A 26,249-nucleotide genomic window follows, 5' to 3' on the forward strand; every position below is an offset into this window, starting at 1 on the left:
TTGGCAGATCTGTATTTCAAATCTTGGCCCATTGGGGCAGCCCAACATAGTGAGAAGACCACCCTGTATTTGCATCTCCCCTAGGATATTCATGAGCTGTGTGACCTTGCATAAGCTAGTTATTAATATTATAAGTGGTTCTTAATATTAATAATAGCAGTAAAGTTTATAAAGCACCTGGCATAGTGTAGGTACTCTATACAGTATCTTACTGCATTCTCACACTAGGCCTGCGAAATGGGTTTTCTCTATTCATTGTATTTTATTTTTACTTTATTATATTATTTACTTATTCATTATACAAGTAAGCATCCTGAAATTCAGAGAACTAAAGTAGATTGATTGTGTGAGCCTCCATTTCTCAATGAGAATGACTACCTCCGTGGAGTAGCGGGGGGGCGGGATTATGAGGACTGAATGAGGTAAAGTGGGGAAACTGCACAGCACACACCCTACAGGGGCGGAGGTGCTCAGTCAGTGCATCCTTCCTCTCTTTCGTCCCCCCTCTGAGTGCTAATCCAGGGGTCTTCCTGCTGCAGCCCATTTAGTACATTTGGAAGCTGCAGTCATACTCAAGCCCTTGTCCGTCATGTTCCCTCCCCCTCCCCCTAGTGGCCACTTCAAGGCTCCGGTCTGAGCTCTGAGTCAGACGTGGCCTGTTTAGTCTTAGGCCAGTCCAGGAAACACCATCCTTCCCTGGCACGCTGCCTCACACCCCTGACATTTGCCCAGGACTATGTTCTGGACCGCTAAAGGCTACCCTGGGCTCTTCAGTCACGGTGCCCTCTCCTTCTCTGACTTTCTCTAAGGCAAATACAGGTCGTTTTCCTTATTTTGGCATCTTGCCTGGATGTTTGACGTTGTTACATTGTGTTTCATGAGGGGCCGCTTACGGGAGTGACCTGGAGCCCAGGTCCCCTGACTTCCAGTGTCATGTTCTGCAGCTTATGATTTGATGGTTAAGAGGAGTGTGCAGTAGGTCATGGAAAGAAATAGGAGCCCCTTCGTTGGGGGTCTTCAGAAACTTACTCGTTCAGCTTTGAATAAATATTTAGCACCTACTCTCAGCCAGACCTTGCATTAGACACCAGATGTGGCAGGAGACAGGTCTGTCTTTCATGGAGCTCATGGTCTAGTGGGAGAAGTAGATAGTAAAAACATAAACAAGTGAATCAGTAAGATAATTTTAAGTGCCATATAAGGAAGAAATAGGGCTCTGGAATAGACAGTAACTAGGAGACATCTTATGTACTTCAGATAGGCTGGTCAGGGCAGGACTCGAGGAGCTGACATTTTGAGGTGGGATCTCAAATGAAAAGGTGGGGCAAGAGCATTCCAGGCCGAGGGAGCAATGAGAACAAGACCCAGAGGTGCAGAGGCCTTGGCCATGCAAGAGTGAAATGGAAATCTGGGTGTCTGGGACACGGTGTGCCAGCGGGAGAAGGACGAGGTCAGAGAGAAGCAGGAGCTAGATCATGCTGGGCCGTGGCAGCCATAGAGGAGTTTGGGTTTTTTTTGTTTGTTTGTTTTTGTTTTCTAGAATCAATGGGAAGCCACTGAAGGGCTATAAGCAAGGGAGTGATGAGATCTTAAAGAAAACGGAGGCAGCTAAGTGGAGAATGGACTGTCAAACGTGACCAGAGGAGCAGACATACTGCTTAGGAGGCTGTTCTAGTGGCCAGGAGAGTTGACAGTGGCCTGGGCTGGGTTATGACAGTGAAGACAGAAGCAGGTACATTTGTGATTATGTCGAAGTTAGGACAACAGATCTTGAGGAAGGATTTGATGAAATAATCTCTTCTGCTCAGTCTACTCAGTTCACGATTAGTGTAGATCAAAGGGATACCTAGTTTTAATTCCTAAACTGTGGGGTGGAGTAGAGGAAGGGGGGATCTCTGGATCTCTGGGGGTGGGTAGACTCGAGAGGTGACAGACCCGACTGCCAGAAGGCGCCTCTGCAAGTTTGAGAGATATAGATAGAGGTTAGTTTTTGTATCTCTAAAAGGCAGCTGGGAGAAGTGAAAGGGGAGATTTTCCGAGAGTTCCTGCACTCAGCAGTTCTATAGCAAGGGCCTCATCTGTGGTTGGTGCTCTGCTGGTGGTGAATAAGACAGGGCTCTGCTCTCCAGGACCTCCCATCTCTTAGGGGAGGCAGAAATATAAATAGACAAATCTCCCTGAGTCAGTATCGTGGCAAAGGAAGGTGGCAAAGGGATGTGGGAATACAGAGGAGGGGACTTTTCACAGGGGAAGCAAGGGAGGGCTTCACAGAGGAACCGGACATCAAAAGGGGGTAAAGAGCGAGCGCATTCCTGAAAATGGGAATAGCATTTGCAAAGGCCCAGAGTCCTAAAAGAGAGGGGCATATTCAAGGACACGTCAGTGTGGCTGGGTTATAGAGTGCATGGTGGAAGGTGTGTCAGGTTGGTGACTACACTGTGAAGGGTCTGGTAGGGCACGTGGACAGTGTCAGCCATAATGCTTTAGGCATCCAGGTACCGACAGAGGTCTCAAGGCCAGGTCTAATTGATGGAAGGAAAATAGCTGTCCCATAGACTGCCGATCAATCAAATGCTCATTTCCTCCTGCATCTGGATGCAGCCTTAGAAACGTTCTCAACATAGTACCCGAAGCAGTCACTTCCAGTCAACCAGAATTGGCAGAGGATGAGGTCTATTGGCCATTCCCGAAAGGAGATGCATCTGTGTATGAGTTTAAAGAGAGAAGTGTTCTGGGACCAAAACCTACCTCTCACAGTTGTCTCCTCAGCCACAAGCATAAATTGCCTACATTGTACAAGACATGGTGGAGGACAGTGAGAGAGAACACAGTGTTCCCGCTATTGAAGAGAGAGTGGCCGTCAGGCTGAAGGGAGAAACAGCAACCTGGTCGGAAGAAACATATTTCTGAATGTGGCCATGGTTGTACGGCTTCCAAGGGAGCAAGCAGTGCTAGGGCATGAAGTGCCAGGCTTCCAGGGAATCTGGGTCCACCGGCACTTGAATGGGTGCTCTTGACCTGGAGGGAAGTGCGGTGCTCCAGTAACTGCAAGGCTGCTCTGTCCAACTGACATGGGTTCTTTTCCCAGAAAGCTCTTTTGAAGGCCATGTAGCTCCTTTGAGGAAGGTAAAATGTCCTGGGCCAAGGAACCAGGAGGTGACCATTAGTCTAAGAATTCAGTGGTGGTTGTGCTTGTGTCTGCCGGTTCCTTACCCCTGGCCCTCAGCACGGGACCTGGCACACAGTGTGTGCTCAGTGTTGTTTGTTGACTAAATGAACAAGGAAAAGAAATTAATCAACTAACCAGCCAGTCAACTAATCCCAGCTCTTGAACTTCAGTTCTCTTAGCTATATAGGCTCCTCACTGGCCTCTAAGGCTCCTCACATTCACCTGTCCTAGGATTCTAGGAAGATGAATAGAATGGTTCAGAGCAGGCCAAGTCATCACTCACAGATTGCTGATATGCCTCAGATTTAATCAGAATAAAATATCAAAATCAAGCACTATTTCACAGCATCTCAGATATGCCTTCTAAAAACAGAAACTGCGTCTGTCTCTGAGTTGTGAAGAAAATGTATTAGGTTATTTTAAACAGCAAGGTTGTCCTTTTTGTAGGGAAGAAATGAATTAAATCAAGTCTTTCTGACTAGGGATTTTGATTGGGATTTGAGTCAATTTGATCTAAATTTAAGTATCCATCCAGAGAACATTTATTGACATCTGCTATGAGCAGGGCTTTGTGCTAGGCATGTGGGAATAGGAAGTTGAACAAGATCTTTCCAGGCAGGAACTGACGGTCTAGTCAGGAGGATAAAACATACACACTTGACTGTGACCCCAGGTTGACAGAGAGTGTGCTGGGATAGGCCTGATCCACGGAAGGGAGGTCAGAGGAGGAAACCCTTTCACGTATATCATGCAGGCAGGAAGTCTGCCTCTTGCCACATTGTGTGGGGTTCAGAATTCCCTGAGCCAAGTGGCCATGAGGGTGTGCTCTGTAGATGTGCCGAGAGATCCCAGTCAGCCTGCTGTCACCAGGGGGAGGACCTCAGCCCCAGGTGTTGCCAGAGGGAAAATCACCTCAGGCATTCAGTCAGCTACCAGCATTATGAACGAGGGGTACACTGCAGCCCTAGGCTCAGTGGCCCCTTTTAATGACTCCCCTCCTTGCAGTTGACTTCAAGGAAATGTTGTTCACTGGAACAGGAACTTGTATTCTTTCTTTTGTAGGACTGGAAACTATTTGCCCATGGGACCCTTTCTGCTTCGGCTGCCCCTGAAATCCTGAGTCTAACTAATATGAGAACATCCGCTTTCTGACATTTGCGTGTCAAACCTTTCTCTGTGCAGGCCCTGTGCTGAGGGGGTGGGAGACTCACACAGGCCCTGTGCTCCCAGAGCTGGTGTCAGTGTGTGTCAGGCCCGGGGAGGACGGTAGTACCAGCTGTGAGAGCGGACAAATGAAGTGCTAGCAGTCAGAGGAGGAAGCGTTGGCTTTTAGGCTAGGAGCATGAAGGGAAAACCTAAAAGAAATCCATGCGATTTGGACCTTGACAAACGTAGGAATTGTTGAAACAGGTGTAGTCATAGGTCTTCTGAAATAAAATAATGACAAAAGCATTGAGGAAGCGAAACACTCCAGGCACATTCAGGGACCCAGGAACACTTCAGTTGGACTCTCACAAAGGGAATGTAAAGGGAATGATGCTCAAGTACAGTTTGGGCTTGTCTCGGTCAGTTCAAGCTGCTGGATAACCAGATGCCATTGACTGGGTGGCTTAAGCAACACACATTTATTGCTCATGGTCCTAGAGCCTGGAAGTTTGAAATCAGGGGCCAGCGTGGTCAGTTCTTGTTGAGAACCCTCCTTCTGGGTCACAGATGGCCTTCTTACTATGTCCTCACGTGGGGGACAGCAGACAGAGAGGAAGCGAGCTCTTTCCTGCCCCTTATCAGGCATGAATTTTATCATGAGGGCTCTACCTTCATCACCTGATCATCTCCCAAAGGCCCTGTCTCCAAATACCACCGCATGGGGATTAGAGTTTCAGCACATGAGTTTGGGGGGCACACAAGCATTCAGTCCATAGTAGAGCCAGATCACAGAGAGCCTCCAGGGTGAGGCACTTCCTCGTAATCTTTAATGTTATAGAAAGATGTCACTGACAGTTTTTAAGTAGGAATGTGCATAAAATCCTAGGGTTGGAAAGGACTTTGGAGGTGACCCAGTCCAGCTCCCCATCTCACACATGAAGACTGAATCCCAAAAGTGGAAGTTACTAACCCAAGGACAGATAACTAGTTAATGATGGAGCTGGAGCCAGGGCCAGCACCTGCACCAGCACCAGAACCAGATCTTCTGGCTTCAAATACGGTGGTCTTTTATACTCTGTGATGTGATCTGGGCTCTGGGAAGATTAATGAGGCTTGTTAGTGGAAATAGAGGGACAGTTTCTGGTCAGAGTGAAAGGAGAGGTGAACAGCAGGCAGAGCCTCGGGACGCTCTTATATAAAGTTTCGGGTAAAGGTAACCCTTGAGGTCTTTAATCAGGAGCTTGGCAATGGGGGAGGGGCTGATGGAGGAAACACCGGTGCCGTCAGCGGGCCGTGGATGTGGAAAACAGATGGAAAGGAGAAGCCTGCTTGTACTTTCTTTGGTTCGGCTCTTTACTAAGCTCAGTCTCTCTCACTCTCTCTCTCTCTCAGTCCCTCTTGCCTAGAGGGCCTGGTCTTTTTCCAGAACCCAGGCTTTCAGGTCTTAAGTCTTCAGAAATGTGATCCATTTTCCAGCCACCACTCTGGCTTCATGGTTTTACGCATGGGATACTGGAACTGCCATCATCACTTGAGTGTCTCTGGTTTTGGGTTTCCTGCCAGGCCCTGGGAAGGTGCTGTCTGTGTGACTTGACTTCATCCCATGACTCTAGGTTTGGAACCAAACCCTGAGACAACCTCCAACAGATAGTGAGCTCCATAACAGGCCAGGCGCCTGGCCTAGGAGGGCATTGGGCTGACCTCTGCTTCTCTGGAGGCCTTGCCTCAGGCCTGTAGACCGCCAGCCTCAGCCTGGGGTGCACTCACCTGGAGACTCTTGGGCTTGGTCTCACACCTTCTGAATCAGAATCTCCAGGAATCGGCATTTTTGACAAGAATCGAGTTTTTCTTATACTGTATACCTAAAATTTGAGACTCTGCCTTAGAGCACTTAATTTTTTCATCTGGTTCTCAGTTTCCTTGTTTGAAAATGGGGAAATTATGTATACAGTTTACAGTGAAAATAGAAAAGTACTTTGAAAAAAATGCTGCAAGCTTTACATACATTTTTAAAGCTAATATATATAATTATTATATGTATTGCTAAGTTTATAACCTTGGGGTCAAGAAAGTTTGAAACATTTCTCAGATTGAAATACACTGAAAACTGGCCAAAGGTCTGAGTGCTCACACTTGGAGCATGCGTGTGTACCAACACGTGACTGTATGAATGAATTCCTCCAGGAAAGACAAGCCCTGAAGCAAGGCCATTAGAGCTCTCTCTTCAATATCCTCCTCATGCATTTAGTCAGCATCATTCACTGAGGGCCTAATACGTGCCGGGGCCAGGCGCCAGGCTCAGAATACAGAGATGGGTAAGACGGTCCCTGACCCCAAGGGGCTGGAGATCAATACGGAAGTGACTGTTCAATCCGCTGTGATGAGCACGGGCTCCAGAGTGGGTAGAGGGGTGGGTACCAGTGCTTCGGCAACAAGAGCAGGAGCCAGCTATCAGGGAAGGTGTCACAAGGTGGTGACCCTGGAGCTGCGTCTCAAACACGAGTGCAATTAATTTAAGAAGCAAAGCCCCGTTCACAGTCCTTATCTCTGGCTGCCTTCTTTCATTCCATCAGATTCTCTCTTCAGTTTCCTGCCCTCCTCCCCCAATCAAACCAGTCTCAGAGACCCAGAGTTCTTGGCTTTGTTTCTTTTTCACCCTACCAACACCTGCCTGCATGCTAAGCCAGTACTTAGGTTTAGTCATAAACACTGGGGTTTAAAACATTGCTTTTGGGAGGGTACAGGTTTCATCCAAAGTGGTTTTGTATGTTTGCCTGTGACATCACCCAGCTGATAGAGGTGCTGTGCTTTGTTGAGGGAAGAGAGTTGGTGACAAATGGTTTTCTCCAGTGCTTGTTATTTCACTCGATAAATAGTCACTATTTTGCTTACCTATAAAGAACCAAGGATTAATGCATAGTCTAAGTTGAGTTGTAGAATGACCTTCTTTGTGTTTAAGGTTAATTAACAATGGTTAATGAATCAGACCTTAAGCTGACAGAGCCCGTCACAATTTACAAAGTGCCCTCACCACGCATGTCCCTTCTCCTCAAAAAAGTGTTCCACAAACCAGTGGCCTTGGCCTTGGCCGGTGCTCATTAGAAACGAGGAACCTTGGGCCCTGCCTGAGACCTGCTGAATCAGAATATGTACTTTAACAAAATTCCTCAGCAAGTCATTAAGGTTTGAAAGAGACTATGAAGTTAGTATTTTATCCCCATTTTTTGATTAGGACACTAAAGTCCAGAGATCCTATAAACAAGTAGCAGAACGAGGAGTCAAGCCCTGATCTCTTCAGTTCCAAGTCCAGTGTTCTGTCCACTGTACAGCCATATTAGTTAAAGAATACTTTTTCAGTGGTTTCTGGTCAGTGAAGAGATGAGGGGAAATGACACTTCTTCAAGGTACAAATGCATCTTCTTGGAAGCTGCAGAGTATCAAGGAGAATTCAAGGGGAGCTCACATACCGAGCTTTGACTTTATGCCAGGTACTTGGATAAGTCAGCATGACAGGTAAGCCTTGTCTCCATTTTACAGATGGTAAGGACCCTCAGTATTTTTCTGAGCATAATCAACCTGTAGGGACTCTTAGGGAGACAGGGGTTGAAGGTGGTATTTAAAGGTCTGGTAATAGGCCCTGGCTGGTATGGCTCAGTTGGTAGGAGTGTTGTCCTAACTTAATCTGAAAGGTCGCGGGTTCGATTTCCAGACTGGGCACCTGTCTAGGTTGTGGGTTCAGTCCCCTGTTGGGCGTGGATGAGAGGCAGCCAATCCACGTTTCTCTCTCACATTAATGCTTCTCTCTCTCTCTCTCTTTGTCTCTCCCTTCCCATCTCTCTAAAATCAATAAGCATGTCCATGGTGAGAATTAAATTAATTAATTAATTTAATTAAGGTCTGGTAATGGGACTTCCTGGGTCAGAGGTCAAGGAATCAACATGTTATAAAACATTTTTTTCATGCTTGAAGTAAGATTCTCTTCCTGTACAAGGCCAGCTTCTTCCTTGACTAATCAGGTTTGATGGCTGCCCACTCCTTCCGAAGTCAGGAATTCAGGCTCGGGTCACTTGGAGTTCCTCTTGATTTATGAACAACTGTCTTGTACAGTAAAAGTGGTTTTCCCAAAGAGAAAAAAATAGCTTAAAAGAAGAATCAAGATGATAAAATGTATTATTTATAAGGGCCTAAAATAAGTGCCGGATCCTCCACTCAAAGTGAGCAGGCGACAGCCAAGCGCTGTGTGGAGTGGAGCCCAGCAGACTCCAGCTAGATCCACGTGGCAGGGCTGGTCAGCCACGGCTCTGCTCAGTATTCCAAGGGTCCTTCTCAGGAAGTGGCTCCAACTGCCAGTCCAGGGCAGCTTGTGTAGCTTGTACAAATGGGTCTCAACTTACCAATAAGTACAGTGGGACCAGCTAAACAAGAAGTTCTTGCAGGAGAGTGGAGGAAATGCAGTGAGAGTCTGTGGATTTGTGCGAAGACACACACACACACAGACACACACCATTTGTAAAATTATATTGCATTTCTGACTCAATAATTCAAGGATACAGGTATATACTGGGAGCAGAGGCCAGGCAGGACAGGGTGGATACAGGCGATGTCTCTCTTGCCTTCCCTGGCCCCTGGTTCTGTAATGGAGCATGCAGCTGATGGTGACACTGTCCATGCAGAGTAGGTACTCCCACATCCAGGAAACACCCACTTCTTGCTGCATCACAGATCTTTTGTACTCAAGGTTTAGCTCATTATTCTTGAAGAACTCATAGCAATTTCTGTGTTTTCTTTTAAAAGACTGTTAACCACATCATAAACTCAGGATCAGCATGTCTACATTTTGTCCAGTGGGGAAGAAGCAGAGTCAGTGTCCAGGGGTCTCTGATCAACATTACAGAAAACCTCTTTCCCTGTCACTCATCCCTTGACTCTGCCATAATACCTTTGTTATCTGGGTGCTCATGATCCTCACTTAGACCTGAGGATAATTGCCCACGTCCATTTTCCATAGAGGACAAGATTCAGTGTCAGGAGGGATGCTACTGAAAAATAGAAAATGATGATGCCACAGGACTTCTGAGGACACCCAAGGCAATCATGAGATTGTGCTCTGGCTTCAGAGCGATTACAGGTCTGCTCTTACCCACAGAGCAATAGGCTGGGATTTGAGCAGAGGCTGTAGTCGTCAGGGCCCTCTCACCTGGCTTTGACCTTTCCTCTGCTTTGTCCTCTTCCTTCCTCTTCAGAATTTCCCTTCTGGGAATTGGTGACTACACCATGGGGGAGAAATGCTTCCAGTAGCTCTTGCTGTATTTGGAGCTTGCTATTTGTTTCCTGTTGGCTGATGGCCTTCTTCCCAGCCCATGGGAGCCAGTAGTGGTCCAGGGGCCCTGATGCAGACCCCTGGCAGCATCAACCTGATATTACCTCTGGTTCTAATCTCAAACGTCTTCCAGTTTCCTTTGGTCAGAGTGGTTGCTTCTGGAATACAGAGCACTTGTTCAGTAGGCTCTGGTTTACCTCTATGCCCTGGCAGTGCAGGGAGCTTTCAAGAAGATGAACATCTGACCTTCCTATTCTCTGCACCCCAATTCAGAATAATAAAATCTTAAGATTAAAATAAATCTTCAGCATTTTAGAAATCCAGGTATCTATTCAATATTTGAATGAGAGGCAGCATGGCATAGAAGGACATAGTCTATTGAAACTAGTTGGGTTCAAATCCCATCTCCACCTCTTTCTAGCTGTGTCATCCTGGGTGGGTCACTTGATTCCTTTAAGCAAGAAATGCCTTGTAGAGACATACTGGAAAAGAAAGGTAATGTAAAAAAAAAAAAAAAAAAAAAAGGTGCCAACATATGTGATGTGCTTGATTAAGTAGTGGGTAATATTATCATTATTTTCAAAACCAGAGGCTTTTAGACTTTTGCCTGCAGAATACCTGAGTTCTTTCTGCTACTCTCTATCATTTATGGTTTTTAGACCCCTTTCTACGTTAGTTACTCTATTTTTATTATTATCACTACTACTACTATTACTGTTTTTATTGTGGTAAAGTATATATAACAAAACTCACCATTTTAACCATTTTTAAGTGTACAGTTCAGTGACATTAAGTATTGTTATGTAGCCATTACCACCATCCAGCTCCAGAACTTTTTTCATCTGCCCATTTGAAACTCTGAAACCATTAAACAATCCCTCCCCATAGCCCCCTGCCCCCAGCCATGAACCTGGGCACTCTCTTTAGCATAGCACACTCCCACCACAAATGGCGGTTGGGAAGGGCCTTTTGGTAGAGTTCTTTGAGTTCTGCAAACTCTCACCGAGAATCCCAAGAGGTAAAGGTCTATGTCATTTGGAGCAAACTTTGGGGATTGCAGATGATGGGTATCAGGACAGTGCAAGGGATGAATCTGCGAAGGGCCTTCCAAGGACTGATACATTCCCTCCAAAAATATCCAAGGACGTAGCTCAGCATAGCTTTGGGGAGAAACCAACAATTTTTTAATTCTTTAGTAGCATCTACTTCATGGTGAAGATTAATGAGATAATTCATGTCAAGTGTGTAATACAGCACCTGGTACAGATGTAGGCTGCTGTTACTACATTTGCACTGTGGCAGAGATATTGTGTATAATGCTTTGGTATTTAGTCCCTGTAATAGGCAAGTATCATCTAAATTTTACATGAGGAAACTAAGGCTCTGGGCTGTTAACACTCCCAAAATTACAGAGCTTGTAAGAGACAGAGTAGTAGAGCTCTTGCTGTCATAAGATGCTACTTGTTGTGATATACCAAGAGAGGAACTCTATAGGAAGTCATATTTACTTCTTTCTCAGTATTTTATGTTTGCATCTACCCTGGCCTTTCTCTGAGGTCCTATCTTCTTGTTATTTCTTTTTCTTAAAATCATGCACCTAATATTCAAGCTTCAGAGCTTTCTGGGTTTATCAGCCCTTCTTCTCTGCACCATGAATGGAGTTTAGAGCATTTGTTGGGGGTTTGGTCAGAAAATGGCGCTTCCTAGGACATTCAAGTCACCCAGAAATATTGGGTAGTGTTTTTTTCAGAAAATAAAATGCTTACATTTGACTTGCGTGCGTGACTAGGATTCATTCTCCTTTCAGAAAATAGGATCAAGCTACTCTGTTTTGCTCTTTGTCATGGCTTCCAGGAAGCTCAAAGCCAGCTTGAGTGCTGAGAGTCACACATAGCATGTATATAAATTCCCAGAGCTGTCATGTTTGGTTCTCCCTTTTCATGGTTTTGAATTTCCATTTCTATTTCACTTGCTATATTATAGAAGTGCTCTTTAGAAAGAGATGAGCTTAGAGTAAGTAAATCAGTAAAGACTATAAGGGCCTAGAGCTCAAGGACAAGGTTTGTTTATTGTAGTGTCTCCAGCACATAGCATGTAGTAGGTGCTGAATAAATGTTTGTCAGTTGAATGAATGAAGGATATTAATGAATCAGCATTCAAAATTACTTAAAGGGTGATGTCTTTGGTAGTTTCCTTTGGACTTTTAGCTCACAGTCATCAAGGCAGAAGGTTTAGAAGATGTTCCTTAGACATTAAAGGTCTATCAGTAAGGACTTGTGTGCCATGCTAGTAACAGACTCCAGAAATAATAATGGCTTAAGCAAGAGAGGTCAGTCTTCTCTCACTGAATTTATATCTGCCCAAAATTCATAGGTTAAAGCCCTTACCTCCAATACAACTGTATTTGGAGCTAGGGCCTATAGGAGATAACAAAGGTTAACTGAGGTCATAAGGGATGGAGTCTTAAGCCAATAGAAGGTGTCTTTATAGAAGAGGGAAAGACACCAGAGATCACTCTCCCTTCGTGTGGACACAGAGGAAAGGCCATCTGCAGGCCAGGAAGAAAGGTTTCACAGGAACCAACCCTGATGGCAGCTTCTGTGTGCTCCCCATACAGAATTCACATAAGTTATGTAGACACCCCCAACACACACACTTAAGGAGCTGGAACTTAACTTCGCATCCATCCCCTGAGTGTGGGCTCTGCTTAGTGACTTGCTTCTGAAGAGTAGGAGATGGAGAGGGGGATGTGGAAGGGAGGAAAACTACAGTGAAGAAACCTGGCGAACTTGACCTTGGCCATGTGATCAAGGTTAATGTCACCAGTAGTAAATTGTATTGGTAGTATGTATCTTTCATACGACATCATGAGAAGGGCATTTCACCTTTGTGATCTTTCTCCTGCAAATCCGTACTCCTACTCTAACCAGGAGTAAAACATCAGAAAAAAACAAATTTGGGGGCATTCTATAAAATACCTGACCAGTACTCTCAAAACTGGCATGGTCATCGAAAGCAAGGAAAGTTGGAGCAACTGTAACAGACCAGGGGTGCCTAGGAGACATGACAATGGAATGTACTGTGGTGTCCTGGAGGGCATCCTGGGGCAGAAAGGGGACATTAGGGAAAAACCAAATCTAAACAGAGTGGGGCATTTAGTTAGTAGCAAGGTACCAATGGTAGGCAGTCCCTTCGTTGTGACAAATATAGCATAGTCCGTTGTTAACAATAGGGGAACCAGGGAAGAGAGGTTTGGGAACTGTACTATCTTTTCAACTTTTCTGTAGATCGCTTCTAAAATTAAAATAAGTCAGACCGAGAAAATAAGAACCATATGATTTCACTCATATGTGGGATATAAAACTGAAAGCAACAAATGAACAAACAAGAAATGCAAACAAAAGGACACAGACACAGTACGGTGGTTTCCAGAGGGAAGGGGGTGGAGGGGGCGGTAAAGCATAAAGGAGGTCAAACGTGTGGGGACGTGGGGACGGGAGGCTTAGCTTTGAGTCGAGACACACAATACAGTGTGCGGATGATGTATTAGAGAATCATGCACCTGAAACCTGTATCATCTCATTAACCCTTGTCATCCCAATGCATTTGATTTTTTAAAGTTTATTAAAATAGTTACTCTCCTGCTCACTGACTATGACTTGGGCGAGTCACTTCACCTGTCTAAGCTCTGTTCCTCAACTGCGTGATGGGGGTGACAGTCCCTTCACTGCAGGGCTGAGGTAGCGTATGACAGCACTTGGGAAACTGTTCCCACAGTATTGCTCAGGATGCAGAGTCCCCTCCTGCCCCTGCAGCCCGCGGGGGGAGGCAGGCACTCCAGAGCTTCTCCAGAGGCTGCTGTGGCCCCAGCAGGGCCCCGCCCCCACCCTCTGGAATGCCTTCACAGGCAGAGTTCTGTGCAGGAAACTTCTCCCTCCCAGCTCTTGACAGCTTGCTCTGAGGGACCAAGGTTGCATTTTTATTTTTATATGTCACTTGATTTTTTTTCCTCCTCGAATTTAGTTTTTCTCTTCAGGAATCAGTATATGACTCAACCTGCCAGTTCTAAATTTAGTATGCCTGTGATACCAAGAATGCATTAGTGCTGCCTGGGCTGTGTATTTGGAAATAATAGTTTTATTTACCCACATTCAGTAATTCTGACTGCCTGCTGGGCTCTTTCAGGAAAGAGTTTGTCATCTCCTTTCCTTCTAATGATGAAATGTTGCCTGCTTAGGTCCCAGGGGCCCAGCCTGAGCCAGACACGGGTGGCTTAAGTCTCTGTTTAATTAAACAATATCACCCCCAGGATTGTGCAGTCATGGGTTCTCTCCAAGGCTTCTGGCTCTTTTTTTTTTTTTTTTAATTCTCATCCGAGGATATGTTTATTGAATCTAGAGAGAGAGAGCGAGAGAGAGAAACATCAGCGTTGAGAGAGCTGTATCGATTGGTTGCCTCTCATACACACCCCATCTAGGGGTTGAACTTGAAACCTAGGCATGTGACCTGACCAGGGATCGAACCTGCAATCTTGGCATATCAGGATGGTGCTTTAGCCAACTGAGCCACCTGGCCAGAGCTCCAAGCCTTATGTTTAGAGGGAGTTTGGAAACACGGCTCATGGGCTCTTTGGACTATAGAAGCTTATCTCTGGGCTCGAGGATGATAAGATTTGCCCCCTTTTCTTTTGGAGAGTTGCCCCTTCAGTGCCAGATTAGATGGGAAGAGGAGGAAGTTCCACATGTGTAGAGCCGTGTGCCCTGTACTTTGGGTGTGAGGGATATAGAAGTAAATCACAAGTGGCTGCTGCTCTCTGAGAACTATAATTCACTCACTTATTTTTTTTAAATGTGTTAAACATCTGTCATATATCTGACACTATGCTAATCATTAGAGTTACAGTAGTGACCCAGTCAGACATAGCTCTGTTCCCCTGAAGCTTACGTTCTTTACAAATGGTTTGTATGGCTCAAGCATAAAGCAGGAGATAAGGGGTGATATGTAATAAATTAGGGAGATAACTGTATATTTGTTTCCTGGACCTATAGTAATAAAGTACCACCGCCTGAGTGGCCTACAAAAGAAATGTATTCTCTCACATTCCAGAGTCCGGAAGTCTGGAGTCAATGTGTCAGTGGCCATGCTCCCTCTGGGCACTCAGGGGACGATCCTTCCTTGCCTCTTCCATCTCTGGGCTCCAGGTGCCCCTTAGCTTGAGGCTACAAAACTTCAATCTCTGCCCCTGCCATCGTGTTGCTTTCTTCTCTATGTATTTGTTTTTTCTTGTCTGTCACTTATAAGGACACTTGTGATTACATGGGACCCACCTGGATAATCCAGGATGATCTCGTCATGGCCCTTGACCTCGTGACATCTGCAAAGGCTCTCGGGAGAATGCATCCTTGGCTTCTTCCAGCTCTGGTGTCCGCTGGAATTCCTTGACTTGTGGCCACATCACTCTAGTCTCTGCCTCCATGGGCACATTGCTTCTGCCTCTCTGTGTGTCAAATGCTCCTCTGCCTTTCTCTTAAAAGGACATTTGTGATGGCAGTTAGGGCCTACATGTAACCCAGGACAATCTTCTTGTTTCAAAATCCTTAACTTAATCACATCTATAAAGACTCTTTTTCTAAATAAAGTCATGTTCCCAGGCACTAAGGATTAAGACTTGGACCTATCTTTTGGAGGGCCACTGTTCAACCCACCACACAGTGCAAGGTTATGTAAGACTTTTATATAATCACCATATAAGGTAGGTTTTGGTATCATTTTCCATGTAAGGACACCAAGGTCAGAAAAATTAAGTGATTTTCCCAAGGTCATTCAAAAAGAAAGGAGCGGAACTAGGGCTAGAAACCTGGAGTGGTCTGACTTAAAAGCTCATTCTTTTCCTCCTGTGGCCTCCTGCCCATCCAGAGTTTTTGAGGTATCTCTCCTTTGGTTTAAAATACAAATGGCCGTGGGAAAACCATGCCTAGCTTTACCAGGCATTGCGATCTAATGGGAACTGGGCTGAGAGAATGTGGGCTGAGAGATGGACAGGAAATTTGAGGGAAGGAGGGGAGTGTGGGGGCTCAGAGCCCAGGGTGGGGGCAGGGATACCCACCATGTGAGAGAAATAGCACTTCTCTGGGCCTGCAGCTGGGGAGCTCTCTGGCCAAAGACTATCCTACAAGCCGGAGGGCCTGAAGACAGTAGGGAAAGGCTCTCTGGGTTTCTGTCCTTTGTTCCTCTAGCACTTCCTGAGCTCTGCCATGGGTTAGGTACCAGAAACTCAGGGACAGACGCCTTATGGGCCTTGTCCTGGAGGCAGAGTAGAAGAAGATCAAGGGCCAAAACCCACTCTGCCTCTTTCACCACGTGACCTCGCACTAGGCACTTGACCTTTCCAATCTGTTTTGGGCAAGTGGGCCCCAGTCCTCAGATGGCCCATTCACTCTTTCTCCAGTGTGACAAACATTGTCATTTTTCATGTATGCCTTACCATGTTGGACCGCGCTGCTCTGGGAGGCCGTTCCTTTGAGGCAGTAAGCGAGATGGTGACCTAGTGGAAACTGCTGGAAGTTTAGATGGCAGAAAGCTGAGCAGAGGCTACTGCAGATGTATGCCCCAGCCCTTTGGAGTGAGAGGGGGGAGTTTCAATTAAGAGTCCAAAACCTTGCGTTGGCAGCCCTACTGCCTGTAGATGCATTTGGATTGCTATGAATTTTTCCCTTTCCAGTACCCCCTCGCCTTTAGTAAGCTTCCTCCTGCAAATCCCACCCTGTCTCAGCTGTGCTAAAGGGAACTGAGGAAAGACAGAGGCTTCATCCATCCTTGGGCTAAAGCTGTTCCGGGAAGAATGCTCCTTCCCCAGGAGACACTGATGCTGAGAGACCTGGGGCTGGGAAAGGGCAGCCCGAGCAGGCAGAGTGAGGGTTACTGGAGCAGAGGGCGTAACCTTCCCACTTGTCGGCAGGAGCCAAATGGAAACAGTCTCCAGCCTGGTTTTGCCTTCAGGAGGAAGAGCACTCAGGGACTGACAAGCTCATCCTCTCCTGACCCTCAGGCTCAGGTGCATATGGGATGATACCCTTGAAGTACTCGTGCAGACCTAAGTCCTCCATCCAGATGCCGATCCCAGGGAAGGATGGAGGTCCCACAGAGTGCGTTTTACAAAAGCAGATCGTGATGCTTGAATGAGCAAACCTATTCAGCCTACAGTTCCTGTCAGCATTCAGTGTATCCCCAGGAGAAGGAGAGCTCAGAGGCATCAGCAACACTCGGCTCTGGCCGAGAACTCGAGTCCCGGCATTCTCAGAGAAATTCTGCTTCCTCACACACAGTGGTGGAACTGGTGAAGCTTGGGCTTTGAGGTCTCCCTTCCTGACTGGCTTGACTCCAAGTTTTGGCTTCCTCATCTGTAAACAAACAGCAGAATAGCCTAACCTACCTCTCAGGGCCTTTTGGAGGGTGGTATGAAGTTAAGTTAGATGAAAACAGCCAGCCCCTCATGTATTAGTCAGGTTCTCCAGAGAAACAGAACCGGTAGGATCTGTCTGCCTATCTATCAATCTGTCTAGATTTATCTTAAAGAATTGTCTCACGTGATTATGGTGGCAAAGTCCAAAACCCTTGGAGCGAGCTGTCAGACTGGAGACCCAGGTAAGCGGTGAGCTGAGGTTGCAGTCCTGAACTCCAGCAGGGTTTCCATGCTGCAGCCCTGGGGCAGAATTGCTTCTTCTTCGGGACCCTCAGTCTTTGCCTTTAAGGCTTTCAACTGATTGCACGAGGCCCACCAAAAATGATTATAAATTTTAATCACACCTAAAAGAAATACCCTTATGGCAACATCTAGACTAGTGTTTGACCCAACAGCTGGTCACCATATGCTAGCCAAGGTGACACAAAATGAACCATCATGCCACAAAAGGGTTAGGGTTCTCAACAGGGACATTGCCTTCCCTCTGTCCTGCCCTCCCTCCTTTTCCAAGTCATCGCTGAGGTGAAAAGAGGCTCTGCTCAGTGGCATCTCTGGCATGTGGGCCTAGGAGCTGTTGGACTCTGACGGCAGGCCTGTGTTCCTCCTGTCTCTCTGAGAGTCTATTTCTGCTGACGTCACACCCCAGGGGATCAGTGTCCCTCCTTCCCAAGGCAAGCCCTGGAGTACCCAGAGTGGTTTTCCATTGAAGTCTGCGCTCCAGGCCATACCCGCTTTCCTCTGTATCCCATCCAAGCCCTTTCTGGTCTGCTTCTGTGATATTCGCAGTGTTGCATTTATTATTTTTGTTTCCGAGGTTAGATGAGAAGACCTGAGCTCTGCCACAGCGAGACTGTGTTAGCCACCAGGACGACCTTTCTGGCACGGGTTAATTAGCAGTGCCTGCAAGCTGGAAGGAAGGGCTCTTTGGGGGAGTGAGAGTTAACTCCCAGCCTAGAATGTTTCAGGTGGCATTCTGCCTGGAAGTAGAGAGCTGGACTCCATTCCATTTTAGAGATTATACTCTGCAGGTGCTCCAAAATGCTTCTCATTTTAATGGCACGTGGAGTTACTTTTGCCAAAGTTGAAGAATGCCTAGATGGGATCTCTAAGGTACCATAAGGTTAGTAAAAGAGCTCTGGACCAGGAATTAGAAGACCTGGACCCTTAGCTGCTACCTCCTCATGTGATTATGGGCACTCATGAATTTAGGCCCCAGCTAGTCTCTCATAAGATCCCAGAAACAACACTCACCTTCCCTTTACATATATACCACCTTCCACTTTCAGAGTGTGTTCACGATTCGTCATCTCTGTTCCTTGCACCAGCCTCGTGATGTGGGCAGGATGCAGAAATGGCGACGGATGGTCCCCATTTTGCAGACAAGGTTCAAAGACATTAAATGATGTGCCTAAGTTCATGCAGGCAGGAGGTGATGAAGCTAGAATTAAACCCAAAGTCCTTAGTCCAGCTTGACGGGTACCCTTTTGAAAATGGTGATGTCTGTAAAACTGGAAGAGAGCACACACTGGAGCTGGCAGACAGCTACTGGGGGACCCACCGGGAGGGACTGCAGCAGAGGAGAGGGGCTAACACTGCCTTCCTGCCCCCAATCGCCCAAGGCTTTGGAGGGAGATGCTAGTCTGAGTGGACCTGCACAAACTGAAGGAGGGTTGGTCTCTAGCTACTCAAATGAAAATGTTTTCTTGCACTGCAGATTCAATTCAGAAAACATTTATTGAGGCTTTATCACAGACCAGGTTCTCTACTGGGGAGCAGAATAAGTCAGCAAAAGGAGAATGCAAAGCAGACCGTCTGCTTCTGTAAGCAGAAGAATAATGAAAAGTTTTATATTTGAAATGTAAACAGAAGGCTTGGGTTTACAGTGGAAGGTGTGTGCAATTAAGTCATCCCAGGGCGAGGAAGGCAAATACAGCTGAGCCTGAAGGATGAAGCAGGATTGGACCATCAGGAAGCCGAAGAGGAAAAGGGCCTCTACCCTGCACTTCGTTGGCCGCTCTGCCGCAGCCTGTTTGCTGCAGGACCTGGTCACCAGCCCCCACCCTGGGGGAGCCTCTATCCTTGTGTGTCATATTTGATGCAACGCCCTGAAGTATATACTGCAAAGCAAGAGACATTCTGCCTGGCAGCTCTCAGAAGAGTAGACAGCAGGTGAGGCCAATTGGCCCATGGCTGGGGAGTGGCAGGACGGAAGGAGGTACCCTTCTGGTGATTGCGTCTCCCCTCCTAAGGGGCTAAGAGGCAGGAGTTGTCGCTCTGCATGTGTGATTTTAGACTGAGAATGTTTGTGTCTTTATTTAAAAACAGAATTCTCAGTCTCCTGTGCATCTTTCTGTCAACTTGCTGCCATGGAGAAGTCGGTTGGGGCTGCAAGCTCTGTCTCGCTCTGTGTCAGCATTTCTGGACCTGCCAGCTGCCTCCTGCCCCTTCTCCAGATGGAGGGGGGCCCACTTGGTGGGCAGACCATTTCTCTGCAAGCATTGGAGCTGCATCTTGATTCCCTTGGGGACAGGAGTTTCCTCTTGTCCACGCACTGACTCAGCAACTCTGTACTGAGTGCCTTGATGTGCTAGGCGGTGTCCTGTGCTCTGGGGGCACACCCATCGCCAGGCAGGACCCTGTGGCGCATTCTGTCACCAAATAGAACTCGGTGGCCATTTGACCCAGAAGATGCTCTCCAGCTGAGAAAAGGGGGCCAGAAGAGAACCCTGGCTAGGCTCAAGAGACCCGGAACTGTGTCCTAGTTGTGACCCCAGTGTTTTTATGACCTTCCTTACTCAAGACCTGTTTCCCTATTTGAAAAATTGTGAAGAGTCCCTTTGCTCTAAAAATCTGAAGATTTAGCTGGAAACGTCTTCCCTCAGCTGCTGCTCCCACCATCACCCACGTCCCTCGGCTGGAGGCTGACCTCAGCATGACCCCTTCTATCAGCCTTTCCAAGCGGTTCTTCCAGGAAGCTCTGGGATAGAACACTGACATTGGGTGCGGAAATCTCTTGTGGATGTAAAGTTCCTTTGAATGCATCATCTCTATTCCGACCCCCCGTCCAGTGGCTGCCTTGGCTTGCACCCCAGAACCGTGGAGAATTGCTGGAAGCAGCTGTTTTTCTTACCCTTCTTCATTTGTGTCTTGCTTTTTCTCGGGACCTGTTGTCTTCCTGAGCCTTTGGCTGCTGAAGATTCTGTTCTCTGAGCTACCTGCAATCCAGGGCTCTGTGGTAGGCACAGGATAAAGGGACAAGAAGGCCTTGTCCCCATGTGCAATCTCAAGTCTGTGACGTGGACAGGTAAAAAGAGATGAGCTCTAAGGTCATGGGGGTTGTCCAGGGAACCTATGCACTTGGATGGTAGTCACAGCCTTTCTTCTGTCCTGGGCCTACTCGTTCCTTCTCCAGGCCCAGTTTCCTCTTAGATAGAGTCAAGAGGGTCGGCCCAGTGGTTGAAGTGCCCTGTTCACTCTGAAACTTCCATTGTGAGAGCTGTAGTTCAGTGGGGGAGTGATTGCTGTAGAGTTTTTAGAGGAACGAGGACTGGGCCTGAACCTCAAAGGCTCGACTAGGATTTGGACTGGCCCAAGAGAAATGGCTGGGGGTCTTCCCTGCTTGGGGGAGGAGGGTGTGTGAACATAGGAGGAGAATACAGGGCACAGGTGAGGGTGGAGCAGGGTGGGAAGCCCTCCTGACCAGAGTGGAGGGTTCGTGTGGCTCCTGAGGAATGAGAGCAGCCTCAGAGGAGACCCTCATCCCCAGGGGTGGGTTACCGCCAGCAGTGCCTGCAGGACAGAGAAGCAGATGAGGCGGGTTAAAACCAGGGCTCCCTTCCTCTCTGGGGGCCCCAGTGCGATACGTATCAGGACAGAAAGGCCTCCACCAAGAAGGCACAAGTGTCCAAGCTGGGAGACGCCTCTCCAGGTCTTTTCCAGGGCAGACTCCCTGAGTCTTCCTCAGAGCGCTGCCCTTCTCTCATTGTCTGTTCAGGGTAACAAGAGGAATGTTTTGATTGTGTCCTTAGGATTGAATTCTAGATTGACCTACCAGGCCCATGAGTCAAAGAATCGCCCACCCTAGACCTGCCTGTGACCTGCTGCCCGTCTTCTGGCCAAAGCCGCCTGAGTCCTCTCACCCCTCTGTACCCACAGCTTCGCAGATGCCAAGTCACCCTGGCCCTGCCTCCTTGCTTTTCTTCCAAACTTCTCTCCTCTGCATCCCACTGCCTCTGAGGTAGCACTGGCCTTGCTCATCCTCTGTCTCCTGGACTCTGCCTCTGCTTCCAAACTGATCGTCCTGTGGTCAGTCCCTTCTCCATATTCAGCCTGAAGTTCAGACAAGTGCCTGGCGTGGTCTAGGAGCTCCGTGAACGTTATCTACCGTGATGACAAGACAGCGATGATGATTGTTATTGTCCAGATTTACTTCTGAAGCACAGCTCCGATTCTGTATGCTCTTCCCCGAAAGCCTTAGTGGCTTCCTGTGGCTGCTGAGGAAAGTCCAAAATCTTTAGTCAGGCATTCTGAGGACTGTATTTTCTGAGCCATCTGCAGTAATATGCCCTCTACCTAACATCTCAGATTTATCTCCTTCTACTACTTTTTTCACTTCCTCTTCTTCTACCAGACTGAACTACCACCATTAGCTCTACAAGTTCCACCAACTCCCCAACAAGGCCTTTGTTTGCACCGCTCTTCCCCCTTAAAATGCCCTTCCTCCCTCTTCTATAACCTTATGTCTGCCAAGAAGTCTCTACTAATCACCTAGATTGTATATCTCTTGATGTCAGATGCAATGAATGGCTCACTCTGTATCCCAAGTAAAACTCAATAAATGTTTTATGAGTGGCTGGAAAGACCAGGTTTAGCCCATTTTCAAGCAAGCTAGAATTTGAATTATGGAAGTTAGTCATCAAGACCTTCCAGCCAGGCCTCAATGTCTATGAATTTCCTTGGAGGGATCTGGAAGTTCCCTAGTGTCTATGGGCACGTTAAGTTAGCCAGCTGCACGTGGCCATGTATGCCATGTAGAAGCAAACTGGCAAGAGAGGGTAGAAACTCTCTAGCTATCAAGTTAACTCCTGTGGGGTCCAGGTGGTGATCAAACATCTACGGCACAGGGGCCTGTACGATCCTGGGAATGTCAGTATCCTGGAGGCCCCATTGGGTTTGTCCAGCAGGAAGGTGAGGGTCTGACAGCAGGAATCATCAGGTAATTATTAGGGGGCATTCAAACTGCAAGGGGCTCCAGCCAAACAACAACTTAAGGGACAGATGAAAAGGTTCAGGCCCTTAGGTATTGGGATGGCAAGAGAGTCTAGGCAGAGCGCCAGGGTCCTGTCCAGCCAGCTAGAGATTGTCTCAGGCTTCCAGCCTCCAAAAGTCCCAGTTTTGGGCTCACTATCCTATGACTGGGCACTCCCAGGGGTGTCACCAGGGAGGCTGTCAAAGGGATCTGGGGTCCCTTGGTGGTTGGCATTGACTTAGAAAATAGGCATGTCCTCAGTATGAATGTCCATTCTAGTTCTCTGAGGTGGGCAGGACTGGGGGAGGCAAAGGCTGCTCTACAGCAGGCCCAGAGGTGAGCTCTGTGCCCCTCCTGGTCCATCCGCCTCACCGTGCGCTCGCCTCCATTTCACACTTGGGCCATGATCATGCCCCGCTCTGGGCCACCTTTTGGAAAAGCCAACCCCAGGCTGATGCTCACTGCCTGTAAATGGTGTGGAATTAAGCTAATCAGTGGCTCTTAATTCTCCAACAAATGCGGGTGCTGTGGTAATTGCCAGGGTCCACACCGGCAGATCCCTGGTTGACGGCATCAAACAAGAGAAGTGATAATTTAGAGGCTGGAATGGGAGAGGGCCTGCTTTGTTGGCTGAGCCAGTTAAAAGCCATATTACCCCCTGAGTGAGCCACAGTGCAGAGAGCCAGGGCCTGGCCTCCTTATCAGCTAAGAGGCTGACTGAGTAGCCCACAAGTGTGTTCGCAGGAACTAAACCTCAGCACCATGGAGCAGTTTCTTGTTCATTAATGGATTTTTATTTTATTTTATTTTATTGTTTTTTGGGTTGTTTTCAGGGAAGATTCCATTGGCATGGCACTGCCAGGGCAGCTCATCAGGGATAAAGCTTCTGAACTCTGGTCTGCTGTTACCATGGCAACATGGCAATTCCAGACTCTCCAGGCAACCTTACTGGCATCTGCTGCTGTGAAAGATTCAGATGGAGAAGGGCCACTGTTCCATCTTCTTTAGAGACAGAGCACATTGTACAGACAGGGAGCCATGCACCAAGGAGCAGGATCTTATAGGAAAATGCTGTCCCATTGCCATGAAGGCTTCTTGATGAAATGGTATTTAAGTGACTATTAAAGCTGTTGTGTGTATTATAGTCTATTGGAGAGAACTATAGGATCAGAATAGACTTCCTGAGAGAGAAAAGTAAGAGGAGATGAGGAAGATCAGGGGAACAGCATGAACACAGGCCCATCTGGGGAGGTAGGTGAGTATGTAGATGGCAGGGCGGGGCAGGGGGCAGTTCAGTTTTTTGGGAGCAAAGACAGTGGTAGAGGTGGGCAGGTGTGTTTCTCTGAAGCTTGCCGATTTGAGCCACGTATGGCAAAAGCCTGACCTTGGCCTTACACCACCCAGAGGCTGGCCTATGCCCTCCCCCACTGAGGTATAGGAACTGACCCCCACGCCTCCCACTCAGCTCCTACTCCAGGTCAGCATTCCTTGTTTTCTGTTTCGACTCACAGTTGTTTGGAACATCTTTTTACCCACTGGAATTACTGAACCTCTACATTTCACAGGGGAATGGAGACCCAGAGAGGAAGATGCTTGCCTAAGACCACCAGCAATACAGAGGCCATAGAAGATAGTGGTTCAAAATGTAAGATCTGGAGACAGACTGACCTTGCTTTGAGTGCTGGCTCCACCACTTGTTGGTTTTCAGGTGAGCCTAAGCCTCAGCTTCCTCAGGGGTAAAATACAGGTCCTGAACATTCCACCCTATGGTGGCGTTATGGGTGTGAAGTGAGATATGAAAGTAATACTAGACAGTTTCGGGTCTGTAGTAAGAGCTCAGGAAATGTTAGCTATCAAGAGATTGGTAATTCCTTAAAAATAGGGACCACCTTACTCATCCTTGCTCCTCCATCCTCCTCTTGTACACGAAGCACCCAGATAGTACTTCATCTGGAATTTGTATTAGACAGATGTTTATTAATGGCATGAATGCATGAACGCTCTGAATAAAGAACTGTCCGTACTGATGGGCTCTGCACACCTGCTGAGCATGTTTAGCTTTGGTGCCAGTTGGTCTCCATGGGACTAAAGCCAGGCCAGGCCCAGAGTCTGTTCTTGTAGCTCAGCCTCACAGTAAAGTGACCTACCCATTCAGGTTCTGGATGCAGCGGCCTTGTAGACCAAAACTTGTACTTCCCAGGGCTGTGGGTTTCTTGAGAGATAGGTGGAGTAGATTTCTTGTGACCATTGGGAACAATGTATGGTATTAATGCTAATTAATATATAGCTTTCTAATATACAAAACGTTTCCATTCACTGTCACATGAGCCTCACCATAGCCCTGGCATTGGCAGGAGTAATAGCCCCACACTGGGTGAAGACACTGAGACTCAGTACCAGGGGAGTGGCCCAAAAGCACTCAGCAAGAAGAGCTGGAGCCGGGGCACGGGCCCATCTTCAGGCTCCAACTCTGACTGGGCCTGTAGTTCTTCCTAAGGTATGATCCCAGTGCGGTAAGGAGCACAGGGCTGCAGTCAGAGTGCATGATGTTGGTCACAACGCCATCACTCACCAGGGCGCAGCTCTCAAGTGAACCACCTCTCTCTGAGATAATGCTTGCTCCCTGATCTTCCTGCCCCAGCTTTGTAGTGAGGCTTTGGAACTCCAGTGGGAGGATTGGGGACAGCGGCATTGTTGTCAGCCCCTCCGTGAGCCACCTGGAGCTCAGCAGGGCTGCGGCCCCGGCAGGTTCTGGTGCGCTGTGGAAGGCAGCCTGCGCATGTGGGAAAGCACTCTCTGTTGTCCTGAAACGTTACCCCTCCAGCCTGGAAGGGCCCTTGGAGATGAATCAAGCTGCTGCCTTCCGCTTCTAGGTGCAGAAATGGAGGCCCTGGGAGAGACAGTGAATCACCCAAGACCACGTGCTGAGTCAGTGGCCCCTCACTCCCCCTGGCCAGACCTGCCCCTTCAGGGTTGATCCTAGAGCTGGAAGTGGAATCTGGCCAGTCTTTAGCTCTAAAGTCTGCCTTCCCCGAGCTGAGGCTGCAGATTCTACAAACTGCAGGTGCCTTCAGCACGGGCTGCGCTGACTGCCCCTCCACACACAGGTCCTTTGCAGTGGTGCCCCTGTGGGTGGCCTGCCCAATCTTTGACTTGGCTTGCTCTCAAGGGAATAAGCTCCTGCTGGGGCAAGTGTCACATAGTCATTCCTAAAATAAACATTTATTGAGCACCTTTTATGTGCTCAATAAACTGATACAGCAGATGAACAAAATGAAATTGTTCTCATGGAGCTGTTCATTCTAGTGGAGAGGCAGACAAACAAGTATACGATGAGGGGTTACATGCCAGGAAGGAAAACAAAGCAGTGGGGGGCACACAGAAGGATGGGACTGAGTGATCAAGGAAGGCTCTCTGAGAACATGACATTGGTCTAAGACCCAAGTGACGAGAGAGGAGAGGAATGTTCCAGGCGGAGGAAACGGCCAGTACAAAGGCCGAAGCCAGAACCGTGACTGGCCAGTTGGAGGAGCAGTAAAGAGGTCAGCGTGGCTAGAGGAGAGGGTACCAAACTAATTGAACTGAACTGGGCGCGCCACCAAACGCAGAGCAGGCACTAAGTAGGTATTTATTAAGTGACTGGAAACCCTAGGGAGACTTCTGTCTCAGGTTGGTGTCCTCGGTGGCTTCTCAGTGAACTCTAAAACCGACTTTTCTAATCTGCATCTGGACTCTTCTGGACCCACCGCTGGGTTCCAGAACAGACCTTCTTACTTCTACTCCCCCTATTGCTCTAACTCCCAGCCTCCTCCCCATGCTGGTGACTCCCAGGCAGGCATGGGGAGGACCATGGAGGAAGGGTCTGTTGGTGACCAGGCTCCAGGAATCGCAGTAGGCCTGATGC

At 47.8% G+C, this 26,249-nt stretch overlaps 1 protein-coding gene across 8 annotated transcripts in view; it reads left to right on the forward strand.

The window, feature by feature from the left end:
* The window catches only part of SERGEF (secretion regulating guanine nucleotide exchange factor), a 180,331-nt gene that overhangs the window by 144,587 nt on the left and 9,495 nt on the right, over positions 1-26,249 (forward strand). For 2 of the 8 annotated variants that reach the window (XR_016508308.1, XR_016508319.1), the window contains 2 exons: positions 23,179-23,451; positions 23,911-23,990. The exons of 2 other annotated variants lie outside the window; for them this stretch is intronic. Coding sequence is in view for 2 of the 6 variants with exons in the window: in XM_090263457.1 (XP_090119583.1) it covers positions 23,857-23,972 (116 nt within the window). In the remaining 4 variants the exon portion in view is untranslated. Of the gene's footprint in view, positions 1-23,178; positions 23,452-23,856; positions 23,991-26,249 lie in introns of those variants that run through there. 4 more of the 8 variants (XR_016508304.1, XM_090263460.1, XM_090263457.1 and 1 more) reach the window with 3 other exon arrangements.

This window comes from Furipterus horrens, unplaced genomic scaffold (genome assembly GCF_987537825.1).
Source record: "Furipterus horrens unplaced genomic scaffold, mFurHor1.1.pri manual_scaffold_2, whole genome shotgun sequence".
Classification (NCBI taxonomy): domain Eukaryota; kingdom Metazoa; phylum Chordata; class Mammalia; order Chiroptera; family Furipteridae; genus Furipterus; species Furipterus horrens.